This window comes from Ogataea philodendri, assembly GCF_020536065.1.
Source record: "Ogataea philodendri strain CBS6075 chromosome Unknown scaffold1, whole genome shotgun sequence".
NCBI lineage: Eukaryota > Fungi > Ascomycota > Pichiomycetes > Pichiales > Pichiaceae > Ogataea > Ogataea philodendri.
In genome coordinates, this window is record NW_025763889.1 from 359,418 (window position 1) to 374,463 (window position 15,046).

General features: G+C 52.2%; 13 protein-coding genes across 13 annotated transcripts; 7 read left to right on the forward strand and 6 right to left on the reverse strand.

Annotated features, from left to right (window-relative positions):
* Positions 1-912: 912 nt before the first annotated feature.
* Positions 913-6,211, reverse strand: OGAPHI_001999 (uncharacterized protein; the record flags this gene model as incomplete). The annotated part of the gene is made up of 4 exons (XM_046202823.1): positions 913-1,602; positions 1,907-3,984; positions 4,175-5,603; positions 5,936-6,211. 4 exons carry the CDS (start codon positions 6,209-6,211, stop codon positions 913-915), a joined length of 4,473 nt encoding a protein of 1,490 aa, XP_046062659.1.
* Positions 1,061-1,294, forward strand: OGAPHI_002000 (uncharacterized protein; the record flags this gene model as incomplete). Its single annotated transcript, XM_046202824.1, has 1 exon — positions 1,061-1,294. One exon carries the CDS (start codon positions 1,061-1,063, stop codon positions 1,292-1,294), a length of 234 nt encoding a protein of 77 aa, XP_046062660.1.
* On the forward strand, positions 4,792-5,280 carry OGAPHI_002001 (uncharacterized protein; the record flags this gene model as incomplete). The annotated part of the gene is made up of 1 exon (XM_046202825.1): positions 4,792-5,280. The coding sequence occupies one exon, from the start codon at positions 4,792-4,794 to the stop codon at positions 5,278-5,280; it is 489 nt and encodes a 162-aa protein (XP_046062661.1).
* Positions 5,317-5,657, forward strand: OGAPHI_002002 (uncharacterized protein; the record flags this gene model as incomplete). Its single annotated transcript, XM_046202826.1, has 2 exons — positions 5,317-5,360; positions 5,456-5,657. The coding sequence occupies 2 exons, from the start codon at positions 5,317-5,319 to the stop codon at positions 5,655-5,657; spliced, it is 246 nt and encodes an 81-aa protein (XP_046062662.1).
* OGAPHI_002003 (uncharacterized protein) lies at positions 5,940-6,983 on the forward strand (the record flags this gene model as incomplete). Its single annotated transcript, XM_046202827.1, has 1 exon — positions 5,940-6,983. One exon carries the CDS (start codon positions 5,940-5,942, stop codon positions 6,981-6,983), a length of 1,044 nt encoding a protein of 347 aa, XP_046062663.1.
* On the reverse strand, positions 6,961-8,118 carry OGAPHI_002004 (uncharacterized protein; the record flags this gene model as incomplete). The annotated part of the gene is made up of 1 exon (XM_046202828.1): positions 6,961-8,118. One exon carries the CDS (start codon positions 8,116-8,118, stop codon positions 6,961-6,963), a length of 1,158 nt encoding a protein of 385 aa, XP_046062664.1.
* A 458-nt stretch (positions 8,119-8,576) lies between these two features.
* Positions 8,577-10,298, forward strand: OGAPHI_002005 (uncharacterized protein; the record flags this gene model as incomplete). The annotated part of the gene is made up of 1 exon (XM_046202829.1): positions 8,577-10,298. The coding sequence occupies one exon, from the start codon at positions 8,577-8,579 to the stop codon at positions 10,296-10,298; it is 1,722 nt and encodes a 573-aa protein (XP_046062665.1).
* Positions 8,615-8,959, reverse strand: OGAPHI_002006 (uncharacterized protein; the record flags this gene model as incomplete). Its single annotated transcript, XM_046202830.1, has 1 exon — positions 8,615-8,959. The coding sequence occupies one exon, from the start codon at positions 8,957-8,959 to the stop codon at positions 8,615-8,617; it is 345 nt and encodes a 114-aa protein (XP_046062666.1).
* A 42-nt stretch (positions 10,299-10,340) lies between the features above and the next one.
* Positions 10,341-12,832, forward strand: OGAPHI_002007 (uncharacterized protein; the record flags this gene model as incomplete). The annotated part of the gene is made up of 3 exons (XM_046202831.1): positions 10,341-10,577; positions 11,083-11,304; positions 11,675-12,832. 3 exons carry the CDS (start codon positions 10,341-10,343, stop codon positions 12,830-12,832), a joined length of 1,617 nt encoding a protein of 538 aa, XP_046062667.1.
* OGAPHI_002008 (uncharacterized protein) lies at positions 10,353-11,576 on the reverse strand (the record flags this gene model as incomplete). Its single annotated transcript, XM_046202833.1, has 1 exon — positions 10,353-11,576. The coding sequence occupies one exon, from the start codon at positions 11,574-11,576 to the stop codon at positions 10,353-10,355; it is 1,224 nt and encodes a 407-aa protein (XP_046062668.1).
* OGAPHI_002009 (uncharacterized protein) lies at positions 11,684-12,757 on the reverse strand (the record flags this gene model as incomplete). Its single annotated transcript, XM_046202834.1, has 1 exon — positions 11,684-12,757. One exon carries the CDS (start codon positions 12,755-12,757, stop codon positions 11,684-11,686), a length of 1,074 nt encoding a protein of 357 aa, XP_046062669.1.
* A 141-nt stretch (positions 12,833-12,973) lies between the features above and the next one.
* On the forward strand, positions 12,974-15,040 carry OGAPHI_002010 (uncharacterized protein; the record flags this gene model as incomplete). Its single annotated transcript, XM_046202835.1, has 1 exon — positions 12,974-15,040. The coding sequence occupies one exon, from the start codon at positions 12,974-12,976 to the stop codon at positions 15,038-15,040; it is 2,067 nt and encodes a 688-aa protein (XP_046062670.1).
* OGAPHI_002011 (uncharacterized protein) lies at positions 12,995-13,639 on the reverse strand (the record flags this gene model as incomplete). Its single annotated transcript, XM_046202836.1, has 1 exon — positions 12,995-13,639. The coding sequence occupies one exon, from the start codon at positions 13,637-13,639 to the stop codon at positions 12,995-12,997; it is 645 nt and encodes a 214-aa protein (XP_046062671.1).
* Positions 15,041-15,046: the final 6 nt, after the last annotated feature.

The window sequence follows — 15,046 nt, forward strand, 5'->3', positions numbered from 1 at the left end:
GGTTTTTTTTTTGCGTGAAAATTCGATACCGACAAGAAACCGACAAGTGAAGGCCGTGCCGAATGGCCCGTAAATAGCCCCAAGGATTCCCGCTGGACGTGGGATTTGCAATAAATCTCTCGCCTTGCGATACTTTAGCGGATGTTTACACTTTAGAAAGATTACCCGGTTTAAGATTGCTATCGTTACTTTCTCCAGCGAATTCTATTGTTTTCATTTAATTGTTCAACCAAGGGGAAGGAAAGGCGGCCGGATATCCCACGATTGGCCAATTACTAATTCCCTCATAGTCCCTCTTACACCATATATTATGGCAAGCCATGCCATGCACCTCTTTCCCTCCTCAAACAGCACCGATACCTCGACCATCGCATCTTTCCCGTTTCCAGTGTTCAAGCCATCTCATGTTTTTCTGCTTTGACGAAAACGCCAAGCATTTTTTTCTGTGTCGGAATCGGGGAAGGTCCGGATACGTTCTTTTGAGGTTTTTTTTGGCTGCCTTTTTTCGCTCATTTTTACTCACCGAGCCGAACTTTCCAGCCATGTCGTCGACCTCCTTGGCACTGCCGTAAAATCGTCTATTTTCAGCCCTTACCTTTTTCGGGTAACTCGCCTTGCCAAATATAGGTGGCCGCTTACCGCATCGAGATACCCCGGACCTCACATAGAATTATGTCATGGAATTTGGGTACCCTACCGAGCAACTGGTGCAAGCTGTAATTATCTGCTAGCTGTAGAATGCCTTATTCGTACCCACCCTGTAGGAGACCCTGTTGTGCCCATGATCTTTGGTTATACCAAGGTTATATCTTGAAATCTCACTATGCATAATCACCAACAAAACAAACTACCCAATTAAGTTTCCACAATTATTAAAATCTCAGCGCAATAACTCGCTGATATCCGCTAAACTTACTCATCGTTATCGCTATCGCTAGATAATAACCGTGTTCCACGCCGTGCCCGCCATCTTTGGAACCCCTCGTCGGACCCTTCTTCAGACCTGTCCTCCTCGATTTGTTCATGCCGACTGCCTGCCTCTGAACTACCCACGTAGTCCATGTCCGAGGAGTCCATGCTTTCCTCGTCCGCTGATCTCGAGAAGAACAGTCGGTCAATTAAGTACGGCATCGTAAAACCTGTCACAAATGTAGCCAGCCGTTCTCGATCGACTTCTTCGCCGCCGTCGGGCGACTCTGCGTACGACAAAGGTTCGTCGGACGACAAGTACGAGAAATCTGCCTCGTCGTGGTGGTCGTGGTCATGCTGGGCCGTCTCGTCTGAAAAGTTATAATCGCCTCGTGTGTCGTCGTCGCTGTCGCTGTCGTCGTCATCGTCGTCGTTTGCTCCTAACAGCCGTCGCCCGCAGTTCATGCACCGCGATCCGTGGGCTTCCCAATGGCAAACGCTGCACCGCGGGATACCGTCGCTCGTGTCCAGGACGGCCTCCGAGTAGTTCTCGAATAACTTGCGGAAATAACCGTTGCCGTTATTTGTATCGGCCTCATATAACGCACTCCGTTCTTGTACTGTTCTGGTTATGGATTCTTTCTGATCCGGGTGGTCCCTCACAATGGCGTCCAGAAACCCGTCTAGCAGCTGCTTCAGCGGCACGTTGTGCACGGGCGCACGCCGCACTCGCGCTCGACACAACGGACAGGTGTGTTTCACCTGGAGCCAGTCTCCCAGGCACTCGTAACAAAACGTGTGCCCGCACGCCACCGTGAACGGAGTGACCATCAGCTCCTGACAGATAGTGCACGTGAACACCTCTACGCTGCGTCGCATCAGCTCCTGCCGCGACTGGTCGCCCAATGTCTGCAATAACTCGAGTATTTGCATTGATTCAAATCATAAAAAATTATAATAAATTTCATAACTGAATGTTACAAAATAACCTTTATACAAGTCTCCATCTATCTAGTAGCTCCAGATGCGTATCCAGCTCGCGCAAAACCCGCTCCCGCTGCTTCTGGATCTGCTCGTACAAACACTCCACCGTGTGCTGTAGGTAAGTCTCGAACTTGTCCTTGATTTCCGGGTGCTGGACGTTGGCAGCATAAAAAGTTCCTGCTGATTTAACGTTTCTGACAAAATAGTCGGTTGGACAGAACTGCGGGTCGGCCTTGATGACCTCCAGGAGCAGAATCACCTGGTCGGGCCGGCCTTGATCAAAGAAGAACCGGATCACCGCGTAGATGACACGCAGCTGTTCCGTGGAGTCGTGTGGCTGGAGTTCTGCTATGCGCGAGAGCAGGACGTTGCCAAACTCGTGGTTGTGGAACTTGGCCGATTCGAGCAGCATCGACGACAGGTCTGTCGCGGTGAGCTGGTCGCCCGAGTCCTCCACCAGCTGCCCCAGGAACCGGAAAATTCCCCGCCGGAAGTGCGGATTCAGCGTCTTGCGCTTGCGGAACAGTAGCAGCTTGAACGGCACGCTTTCCGGGTCCAGGATCTTTGGGTTCGACACCACGAACATGGTCAGCTTGTCGAGCTCGTCGAGCGAGCGTGTGGCGTTGATTGCGGTCATCAGCAGCCCCGGACGTGGCCGGATCCCGCTGCGCAGCCGGCTCTCTATCAACCCCATGGTTGGTAGCACCGGAGCAGCCTGATCGCCCACCACTTTAGCGCGGAGCGAGACGCGGTCGTTCTGGATCACGCTCGCGTACCGGCCCGTGAGCATTGTCGGGTCTGCGTGCATGTGGCTTTGGAACCTGGCGGTAATTTCTTTACGCAGAGCAGGGTACGTTTTCCCGTAGCATTTCCACAGGTCATAAAAATACTCCTCGCGGAATCGCAGCCGGATTTCCTCCGACAGCTTCACAAGCAAACGCGCGTACACTTCTGGGCGGCAGTCGTTCTGCAGTGCCCAAAGAACCCGTTTCAAAAGCACCTCGAACTCGTCCTGGGTGTCTGTGTGGTTTAATATATCGCGGACCCAGGAAATCTCGCCAACGCGCATCAGCATGTGGACGCACTCGCTCAGGAAACTCTCCTTTTCGCCCGGCTCGAGTCTGCCGAGCCACTCGCCGTACTCCTTGGCCATGAACCGGCGCGCTTCTGCGGGCGTGGCGATTTCTTCCAGCTCGTCTATAAACCACGCATGGTAGCAGCCGTCTTTTTCGAGCTGGCCAATGACCCACTCCTCCTGCTCCTGGGTGCCCTGGCTCATGACAAACTTGTAGAGCAGCACGCGCGTGCGGAAGTGCACTGCAAACCCTTTGGACACCCACAGGCGGTACGCCATGAAACACAGCGATGAATTGAACGTGTGTGCTTGCAAATCTCTCAAATACGAGTCCAGAACGTCTGGAGACAGACTCTGCGACGACATGACCGATTGGTTGAAGATCTGGGTGGCCACGCTGACGTTCTCGGTCTTGAGATAGATCCGCAGAGCCAGCCGCAGACAGTCTGAGGCCGGCTCGTCCACACGGCTTAAATAAACGGTGAATATGCGGTCAAACTCCGTGTAGTCGAAGTTCATGTACAGCACCAGCAGCAGTTTCTCCAGAAAAGGGGTGCTGAGGCCGCTGTAGTCGAATATATCGCGGTGCTGCTGGCACAGCTTGTATGCGAACGTGTAGTTGGACGCTCTGATGATTAATTGTTCAAACTCCAAGGGAGTGAGCGATAAGGAGGCCAGGGCTTTGTACAGGTCGGTGTATTTTCTGGCCTCCAACAGCTGGGTCAATGATGAGTCTAGAAACTGGGGGCATTCTTTTTCGCGTCGCGGCGCTTTAGGTTTTGGGCTGTACTCGCCGATCAATAGGTCTTGCATCGGTCGTTTTTTCACCCGCAAAAGACTCGAGATGTCCGGCCTGAGTTTGGCAGCTGCCGACTGAGCGTCGGGCTCGCCGGTAGCAGTCAATTTGGCGGGCGACTCTGCGGAATGCGACATGTTCCTTTTGAATATATGCTGTACTGTGTAATGATCAATGTTATGCTGTCTGGGGGGAACATGGACGCCACGGCCACGCTCTACTCGGGCAAACAAAATTCGCCTGGGTGTTAGTGCCACGTGCCGCCATCCTATGCGCGCTAGTCGGCACCTCTGCATGGCAGAGCTGTATCAGTGGGGGTGTGGGAAACAAGCAGAAATAGGCCGATTTTGAAAAAAATTCAGCTACTGAAAAAAATATCCAAAAAAGTTTATTAATTTTTCACAATCTACTGGTCAGATTTATGTGCACCGCTTTCGTCTGGCTAAACGCTGCCAGACCTGCCTCACCCAGCTCGCGCCCAATTCCGCTCATCTTGTACCCGCCAAATGGCATGCGGTAGTCCGCGGCAAACGTGTAGTTCACAAACACCTGTCCGCTCTCCACCTCGCGGATGTACTTCTGCGACCGGTTCAGGTTGCTCGTGAACAGGTACGCGGCAAGACCGTAGTCGGAGTCGTTCGACAGCGCAATGGCCTCGTCGTCCGTGCTGAACTTGGCCACCGTCACCACAGGCCCAAAGATTTCCTCCTGGACAACGCGCATCTTTTGGTTGCAGTCGGCCAAAATAGTTGGGTCGATGTAGTAACCTTCGGAGTATTTGGCCGTCTTGACGCCGCCAAGCACCAAACGAGCGCCTTCTTCCACGCCCGCCTTGACGTACTCCAAGATCTTGTCCTGCTGGGCCTTGGACACCTGCGGACCCACATTCACGCCCTCTGTAAACTGGGACCCTTGCACAAAGTTCTGCTGCACGTGACTTTTGAGTTTCTCCAGAAACTCGTCGTAGATGCTGTCCTGGACGTAGATTCTCGACGAGGCCGTGCAGATCTCGCCCTTGTTGAAGAAGATGCCGAACGCGGCCCACTTCACCGCCTGGTCCAGGTCGGCGTCGTCGTACACGATCAGCGGCGACTTTCCACCGCACTCGAGAGTGCACACCTTCAGGTTCTCAGCGGCCAGTTTCTGGATGATTTTGCCCACGCCCGTGCTGCCCGTGAAGGTGATCTTGTCGATACCCTTGTGTGCGGCGATGTGCGAGCCCACCTTGGCCCCGAGTCCGCAAACAACGTTCACCAGTCCTGGCGGAGCACCCGCCTTTACAAACAGCTCGCACATGAACAGCGCAGACAACGGCGTATTTTCCGACGTCTTCACCACAATCGCGTTGCCCGCAGCCAGACACGGAGCCACTTTCCACGCAAACGTGGACATCGGGAAGTTCCACGCCATGATGGCAGCACACACCCCGTATGGCTCCGTGATGGTGTATGTGAACTTGGACCGGTCCGTCTCGATGGTCTTGCCGTCCTCGGCACTTATGGCCAACGAGCTATAATAACGGAAAACGTCTCCAGAGTGCAGAACGTCAAAGATGGCGTTGCTGGCCTTTGGCTTACCGCATTCCAAGGCCTCCAGGTCGGCCAGCTGGTCGCTGTGCTCTTTGATCAGCTCAGACATCCGCAGAAGCAGGTCCGACCGCTCGCGGCCGTTCTTCTTCTTCCACACCGAAGAGAAACAGGCTCTGGCGCTGTCAACGGCCAGATCAACGTGCTTTTCGTCTCCGAGATGGATCGAGCAGATCTCCTTGCCTGTGCCCGGGTCCTCCACGGCGATCTGGCTGTCGGTGGCCAGGAACTCGTTGTTGATGAAAACCCCGGTCTGTTGGGTATATTCCTTTCCGTTAGGGACTTTGATAGCAACACTAGTCATTAAACAAATATTGCTAGTTATCTTTACATATATAACCCTGGTGTGCACCTTCCAAAAACGGTAGCCAGAATTCGGTAATCGGACTAATGAGTGCACAGAACGAGATAACGTAAGCATATCAGTGGCAGACGAAACCAGCATGCGCGGCAAGAGCGACAAGCGCGCGGGTGACGAGCAAACACCGCTCTGCCAGCCAACCATCCGTCAACATAGACTTGGATCGTCCAGGGGATAATATATACGGTGTACGGATGTGCAAATTTAGATTATATTTATTATACACTAATGAACGCACCGTCCTCGCCCAAACACCCCAATGCCAACGAGGAGGTCACGCCGACCGAGGGGGACATCCCGCGAGACCTTGCAGATGCGCTTGACCTTTCCTCCGACGACTCAGATGGCCCCACAGACGATATTCTGGCCGACCTCCCGCCAACGGCAAGTTGTAATTGTGGGGACAATTTCCTGGACCCGGACGCGGTGTTGCCGCGCGCGTCGCCCATGAACCCGTTTGGCCAGAACGTGGGGCTCACGTCGTCCGAAACACCGCGCATAGTGCACACGAAGCGGGATCAGCCCAAACGGCTCACGAGGGCCCAGCAGAGCCGCATTGTGACCTACATTGACGCCCAGCTGCTGCATATCCAGCGTCTATTTATCAAGTACATGTCGCTGAGAAACGACGACGACGACGACGACAACCAGGACATGGACACCGCGGATCCGTCGCCTCTTGCGTCGATCGACGCTCCATCGACGCAGACGGAGCCGGACGACATTCTGCAGTACAGTTTGCTGAAGCTGTTATCGCAGATCGACTCTGTTGTTTCGCTGTTGTGGGTGTCTCTGTACGGGGACAGCCACGTTCCTGTGATCTACCACTCGAATTTGAGCGCCAAATCTCTGCCCACCGAGGTGCAGGTCACCATGATCGACGCGTCGCAGCTGTGGGGCCAGACGGAATACATTATCAAGATCATGGGCGATCTTGTTGACTACTTGGAGAAGTATCGATTCGAGTCGTTCAAGGAGATCCACAGCGTGGTGGAGTTGCTGGCCAAGATCGATAATTTTGTCTCTGTGATCATCGACCAGCCGGCCACCTCTGTTTTCAGCACCACCGAGAAAGTGCGGATGGACTCGATCGTCCAGCGGACCAAGCTGCTGATGGTGAAGAAGCTGGACGCTTTCCGCAGCGTTGTGGAGAACAGCGAGGTGGACGAGCTGGGTAAGCGCAGTCTACAATCGGGACAGGACCTGGTTCCTGTGTATGAACAATTTATTGGCGAGATCTATGAAGGGATCAGTGACCGGACGTCGATATGAGCCACGAATAGGCCGACGCCATGCCGGATTGTTCGGCGCACCACAGGTCTTCAAGGGTTTCGGCCAGGGATTTAGCCAGCGGGTAATTCTGCTGGGCTGCCATGATGTATAGCTCTTTGGAGAAAAATTCACGATACGACATTTTATCAGCCACACAGCCTCCGATGAGCAGTGGCAGAAGTAGCACCGACAGCGACACGCCGTCGAGGAAGTTGAGTTCGCCAAACAGCTGCTCCAAGTAGAACTTGACCACCGGGCTGGATGAGTCTGTGGTCTGGTCTGCGAGCTTGAGGTAGAGGATTTCTTGCGAATAAAACAGTGCTTTGAACACGGCCAGGTTTTTCTGGGCCTGTTTCTGCGACTCCGACAGTTGTTGCAACGGCAGCTGGATCTCGAGCGTCTGGATGGCCGTCCAAGTGAGAGTCATTTTGTGGCGCACGGGGGCCAGCATCTTAGTCGTTTTCGCATCTGCCAGTTTGGCCATGGTTTCCATACTTTCAAGCAAAAGCGCACGCTGTTGGGCGACGTGCCAGTCGGACGCAAATGGCAGGTCCACGAGCGACGCAAACGTCAGACTATGGCTGTAGAACTCGTACGGCGACGGCAGTTTTTGGGTGTTGCCAAAGAATAGCGCAAGCGGGAAGTTTCGCACAAAAACGTTCAGCACGGTGGAGCTGTCGGGCAACGACGAGAGCGCGTCCAGCGTCTGCGAGTCGAGTTGTTTATGGAACTGCGTCTCCAACGTGTGCAGGGTGTGAACGGCAACGATCAGCCACGAGAACTTAGCCGAGGAGTCGTTCACCACCATATGGAGGTTTGGATGTGGGGAGATGATGTCGTAGCGGGGCGGCGATTTGGGCGATTCGGACTGGTAAGATGGCAACTCAAACACAAAGCACATATTCGCCGGCACAGGGTATTCGTCGGTGTCGGGGGAAGGCTCCTTGTGGGTTTCTGGAGGAGAAACGGCCGCTTTTATCTTGAAATCCTTGGGCAGTGCCTTTGCGGTATTTTCTGGCCAACAGCACTGAAGGAAGTTGCGTGAACACCCCGAACACACGGGGAGGCGCTCGTCACACTTCTTCTTGCGCTTGCGGCACGTAAAACAGCCAGATCGTGTGCGGGATTTAGACATTGCAATGGAGAGAATTTTTCGCGGTGTAGAGATGAGTAGTGGTGGGGTGGGGTTGGCAACTGTGGCAGCGCCGCGAGACAGCGAGCGAAGAGCACGAACGAAGAGCACGAGCGAGTGGGAAACGAGCCAGCTGGCGACCCGTACCCCGCCTACCGTCAAGGTCCATCACAGTTGGGACGGGCCCACTGGAGCCACACCCCCCATTGTCACCCCCTCTCGTCCTGTGCTCGCCAGCACGAGCTTGTATGGCCAACTCTTTTCTCCTCGTCTCATTTCAACAACAATTTCTCGCCAGACCACCCGCCAGTTCTGCCCTACCCGCCAAACCAGCTTTTCCGACACCTTCGCTCGATCCAAACTCGCTTACGTAACACATGCGCGTGGAAATTCCCAAATCTGAACAGCTTATCAGATAAATAGCAGACATCGGGCCTGAAAAAAACTCAATTTCCACAGCCATGGTGTCTCTTTCCTCCCCTGCCAACATAGAGTCTTTCTATAAGTTCACCGACGACGTTTCGAACCCGGAACTATTTGAGTCCTGGAAGCCAAAGATCGCTTCGTACCAGAAAGCTCTTTCCTCTGCTCTTCCAGAGGAGTACAAGCTGCCTGAATCGGAGATCCCATCCACTTTGGACGACGAGAGTTTCAACACCGTGAAGTTTCTGTTTGAGACCAAACATCTTTCTGCTGCCGAGCACGAGATCACTGAGTCTTCTGCCACGCAATTGCTCGAGAAGCTGTCTTCCAAGAAACTGACTGCCGTTGAGGTTCTGAAAGCGTTTGCACACCGGGCGGTGATTGCACACCAATTGACCAATCTGGCGTGCGAGTTCTTCATCAATGAGGGACTTGCTCGTGCCAAGCAGCTTGACGAGCAGTTTGCAACCACCGGAAAGCTTGCTGGTCCATTGCACGGTATTCCAATCTCTTTGAAAGAGCAGATCGGGTACGCTGGCAAGATCACCCATGGAGGATGGGTCGGCTGGCTCGACAACATCCCTAAGGAGGACGCCGTCACTGTTCAGGTGCTCAGAAACCTCGGTGCTGTGTTTTACGTGCGTACTAACGAGCCACAAACTTTGATGCATCTTGATTCCAACAACAACATTGTTGGCCGCACCCGTAACCCTCACAACTCTTTACTCACTGCTGGAGGCTCGTCCGGAGGAGAAGGTGCGTGTGTTGGTGCCAAGGGTTCTCCGTTGGGTGTGGGAACAGACATTGGTGGCTCGATCAGGGCTCCTGCTGCCTTTTCTGGTACTTATGGTTTGAGACCAACCACCCGGAGAATCTCGACTTTTGGCGGTGTTTCTTCTGGAAAGGGCCAGGAGTCTGTTGTTGCCGTTGCTGGTCCGCTCGCTGGCCATCTGGAGGACATCGAGCTGTTTATGAAATCGTACATCAACGACGGACAGCCTTGGAACATCGACCAATGGTGTATTCCAGTGCCTTGGAGAGACGTTCCTGTTCCAGAGCCTTCGAAACTGACCGTTGCTATCATGTACGACGACGGAATCGTCAAGGCGCTGCCTCCGATCGAGAGAGGTCTGAAATACACCGAGGAGAAGCTGAAAAAAGCTGGTGTCAACGTGATCGAGTTCAAGCCACTTGCCTGCGAGGAGCTGTACAAGTTGGCCAACGAAATGTACAGTTGCGACGGCAACTACGCACAGAAGGAGATGCTCAGACCGTCCGGCGAGCCGCTGCTTCCTCTCACCAAATGGGCGCTTTCCTTTGGTAAGGGCGACCATGCTTACACCGTGACTGAGAACAGAGAGCTCAATTACCAGAGAGACAACCTGAGAAAGTTGTACAACGACTACTTTGTCAAGAACAAGGTGGATCTGATTTTGTGTCCAAACTACTGCGGAACTGCTCCTGTGTGTGCCCAGGACGGAGTCGAGGGCCCTTACTACTGGGGCTACACCTCGCACTTCAATGTGTTGGACTTGCCTGGACTGGTGGTCCCAACTGGACTGTATGCCGACAAGAACGTGGACGTCAAGTCGTCTCACCAACCAAGATCCGAGATCGAGGCCATCGAGTACAACAAGTACAAGCCAGAGCTTGTGCACGACGCCCCAATTGCGCTGCAACTGGTTGGAAGACGCTATTTCGACGAGGAGGTGGTTGCAATTGGAAAACTGTTCAAACAAGTGTTGGAGCTCAAGGAGTAGAGACACCTCCTGTGTAATAGAGTCTATAATACTATATCGATTATGTCGTGTATGTCACTGCCTCTCGAGAACGGGCAGAAACTGTCCCACGATCAGCATCGGGATGTCAAACACGTCTCTTTTAATGGTCCAGATACAGCAGCACCGGAGGTAGTTATTTTCTTCAGCTTTACGCAGGTTGCAGTCGGTCAAGTACGTGGCGTTGAGGTCACCGAAAGCCAGTTCGCTGAAACTGCGGAAATATTTGATGGTGCTTTCGTCGTCCATCAATTCCACAATGTACGTTCTTTTCGATAGCAACGCTTTGCGCGAGTAGCCTGTCATGACAGCAAACGTGTCTGTCAAGGCGACGATCTCGCCCGTACGTCGCCAGATGATGATTGGCGACGGCGACATCGAGATGAGATGCTCGTATTCCAGCAACGACCGCTGGAACGAGCGTTCTGTAAACAATAAGTCGTTTTCGTGCAGCGACTTGGTAGCAGAAATAAACGACGGTCTATATTTGGCCATGCATTTTGCAATCTCAATCAGTTGATATTTACTGAACCGCTTCTTCAAGTAGTGGATCAGTGCGTGGTACGCCTGTGGATACCGGTACGCCCTGATCACCGGGGTCAAATAAATATCATCTGGGTGCTGGACCTGTTTTCGCACTAGGCTCGGCGCGGTGTAGTACTCGTCCTCCTCGGGCGCGACAGGGACCATGCTTGCGGTGTTGGGCATCTGGGAGTGATGCTCGTTGTAGACGTACGAGTTCGGGGTCTCGTTGTTGGGGTACGAGGTCCTCATTGACAAACTTTCCGTGTTGATTTCGACAAACGGGCGAAAATCCTCGTCGTCGTCCTCGATCTCCACAAACTCGTCGGTGGGGGACGGCGGGTTGGTGTTGAGCAGGTCTGTGAGCTGTACGTACTCGTCGTTGGCGATCGAGGACTCAAAGTTGCGCAACTCCGGGGCAAACACGAACGGCGAGAGCTCGAACGTCTTGACGGGCGAAGCGGTCGTAGGAAGCACCGTGGAGGGAACAGAGGTGCCTGAAGACCCGCTCAATGACACGTCGGACGTTTGGCGCGGATTAGACGGCCGGGGCTTGTCCTTGTATACACTCTTCTTTTTGCGGACCGAGTCGCGACAAGAGTCCTGGAACCCGCGCTTGGTGCAGTTTGTGCACGGCCGCTTGTCGTCGCATTGCAGATGCTTGTGGTGGCAGAACTCGCACGCGACCCGCGTGGCCTTGCGTGCCAACTTGACCTCCAAGGGAAGACGTTTTGTCATGGTTTGGAAAAGATCGGTGGCAGGTGTGATCTGGGGAACCGCCGGGAAAAAGGAGGAGGAGGGAATTAAATTGCTTATTCAGCTGATTACTTAATAAGCTATACAATTTAGTTACTTCTCAGGACATCCAAGAATTGACCCTTGGATGGCTTAGCAGAAGAAGCCTCAGCCTTGGTGTTAGCCAACTTCTTCTCAGAGAAGGCCTTGGCGTATGGGTTGAGTCTGAGCAGAACCTGCTTGTTCTTGAGAGGGTTCTTCTTCAAGACGTGAGTTCTCTTTTGGGTAGCCTGGCCAGCTGGTCTAACAACGGCCTGGATCTCAGCAGAGTTGATCAATCTAGCAACATCGGTGTTGGAGACGATGTTGGATGGCAAGGAGTAGCCGGCCTTGGCGCTGTAGACGGAGTCAAGAGCAGCGAAAGCAGACTCGGTCCAGATGACGAATCTACCCAAGTGAGCACCTGGAGCAAGTTGCAACAAGTTGAGGGACTTGACAGAAGAAGTCTCGACACCTGGAATGTTTCTGAAAGCCTTGACAAGACCCTTGTCCTCAGCGTAGACGACCAATGGACCTCTTCTTTGGACAAATCTTCTGTTTCTCAACTTACCCTTACCGGCTCTGACCTTCTTGGACTTGATGACCTTGACAACGTCCTTGTGGGCACCAACGGCCTTCAAGACAGCAACAGCTTCCTTGGTCTTGGTAACGGACTCAAGGTCGGAAGAGACAACCAATGGGATTTGAGGAATGGTCTCGATTCTGTGACCTCTGGCCAAAACAAGAGATTGCACAGCAGTGGCAGCAATAGCAGAAGCAGTGGCGTATCTCTTCTCGTTGAGATTCACCTTGACGTGCCATCTTCTCCAGATCTTGGTTGGAGCGAACATACGTCCACCTCTGCACATGTTACCGAAAGCAGCTTGACCAGATCTGTGGGTTCCACCACCACCAACTCTTGGGATTCTGGCAACAGCTCTACCGGTACCCCACGACTCAGCGGAAGTTTGGTGACCAGCGTTCTCGGCGACAGCGTAAGCTTGTCTCTTGTTCTTGTTGACTCTGGTGAAGACAGAGTGAACGATATCTGGTCTGATAGGAGCCTGGAAGACGGCTGGAAGGGAGAGGGAGGCAGAAGCAGCCTTACCCTCGAGGCTAACAACGGAAACTTGAGGAGTGGACATTGTGAATTAAAAGATGAAAAATCAGTGTTGAAAAAATTGAAAAAAAAAAACTCTGCTTGGGTAGTGTGCTGGTGAAAAGTTCCAATTTTTTTGCGTGTGGATTCACCGGGTAACACCCATATTTACAACAAATCTACATGTCACAAAATGCACTCTCTCTCCCTCCTGACACCTGTGGGGAAATAATAAGTTGATACCCTCTTGTTTTAGATAACTATGTCTTCATCTATTGCCGAGTTAATTCGAGTCGACCCATGGCTTGAGCCGTTCTCTGGAGAGATTAAACGCCGTCGTGACCTTGCAGACAATTGGCTGAAAGTGCTGGACAAAAACGAAGGAGGACTCCTGAACTTTGCGGATTCCTATAAGAAAATGGGGTTCCATGTCTTGCCTGACAATTCCATCGTTTACAAGGAGTACGCTCCCAATGCGGTTGCTGCTTGTGTCATTGGCGACTTCAACAACTGGGAGCACAACAAGAATGTCATGAAGAAGGACAATTTCGGGTTCTTTAGCATCACGTTGCCTCCCGTTGATGGGAAACCTGCTATTGAACACAATTCGCGAGTCAAGATCTACCTGACTCTTCCCGACGGATCTAAAATTGCTCGTCTTTCTCCGTACATCTTGAGAGCCACTGCTCCACCCAAAGAGTATGGCAATTCGACTTACGAAGCAAGGTTCTGGAACCCCGCAACCCAATACGACTTTAAGCATGCCAGACCTGCTTTGCCAACTTCGCTCAAGATTTACGAAGCCCACGTTGGAATCTCCACTCCCGAGCCTCGGGTTGGGTCCTACAAGGAGTTCACCGCAAACCTGCTGCCAATCATCAAGGATCTGGGTTACAACACTGTGCAACTGATGTCTGTCATGGAACATGCATACTATGCTTCCTTTGGGTATCAGGTGACCTCATTCTACGCAATCAGCTCTCGTTTTGGAACCCCAGAAGACTTGAAGGAACTCATTGACACCGCACACGGAATGGGTATAAGAGTTCTGCTCGATGTTGTGCACTCCCATGCATCCAAAAACATTGACGATGGATTGAACATGTTTGATGGTACAGATTACTGTTATTTCCACGGCGGAGGTAAAGGTGTTCACGATCAATGGGACTCGAGGCTCTTCAATTACGGGAACTACGAAACTTTACGGTTTTTGTTGAGCAACCTCAAATTCTACTTGCAAGAGTACAAGTTTGATGGGTTCAGATTCGATGGTGTGACCAGTATGCTCTACCTCCACCACGGTATCGGTGAAGGCTTCTCGGGAGACTACAACGAGTACCTCAACCCTAATGGTCCAGTGGATACGGAGTCATTATCCTACATGATGTTGGCCAACGATTTGTGTACTCAATTTGGGGAGGAAAATAATTGTGCTATTACCACAGTTGCTGAGGATGTTTCTGGTTACCCAACCTTGTGTATGCCTCGTTCGGTTGGAGGTGTTGGGTTCGATTACAGACTGGCAATGTCTATTCCTGACATGTGGATCAAAATTCTTAAGCATACGCAAGATGAAGACTGGGACATGGCTGCCATTTCGCACACTTTATCCAACAGAAGATACAAGGAGAAATGTATTTCATACGCAGAATCTCACGATCAGGCATTAGTTGGAGACAAAACTCTAGCATTTTGGCTAATGGATGCTCAGATGTACACCAATATGTCTGTTATGACAGAATTGACCCCGGTGGTGGATCGGGGAATTCAGTTGCATAAAATGATTAGACTGATCACTCAGGCTCTCGGCGGCGAGGCATACTTGAACTTTGAAGGTAACGAGTTTGGCCACCCAGAATGGCTGGATTTCCCTCGTCAAGGTAACGGTGAATCGTACCATTACGCAAGACGGCAGTTCAACTTGATCAAAGACGATCTTTTGAGATACAAATTTTTGTATCTATTTGACAAGGCGATGAATCAAACGGAAGCCAAGTACACCTGGTTGAACTGCGACCCTGCTTACGTTTCTTTGAAGAACGAGGCAGACAAGGTTATTGTGTTTGAGCGCAACAACAAGTTGTTTTTGTTTAACTTCAACCCAACGCAGTCGTTCACCGATTACAGGGTTGGTGTTGAAAGAGAAGGAACCTACAAAATTGTATTGAACTCTGATCGCACCGAGTTTGGTGGCCACGGGCGCATTGACGAGGAGAAATCTGTGTTTTTCACCACCGATTTCCCCTGGAATAACAGGAAGAACTATATTCAGGTTTATTTGCCTTCCAGATGTGCACTGGTTCTCGCTTTGGAGAGCGAGATCCACTAGTTGATA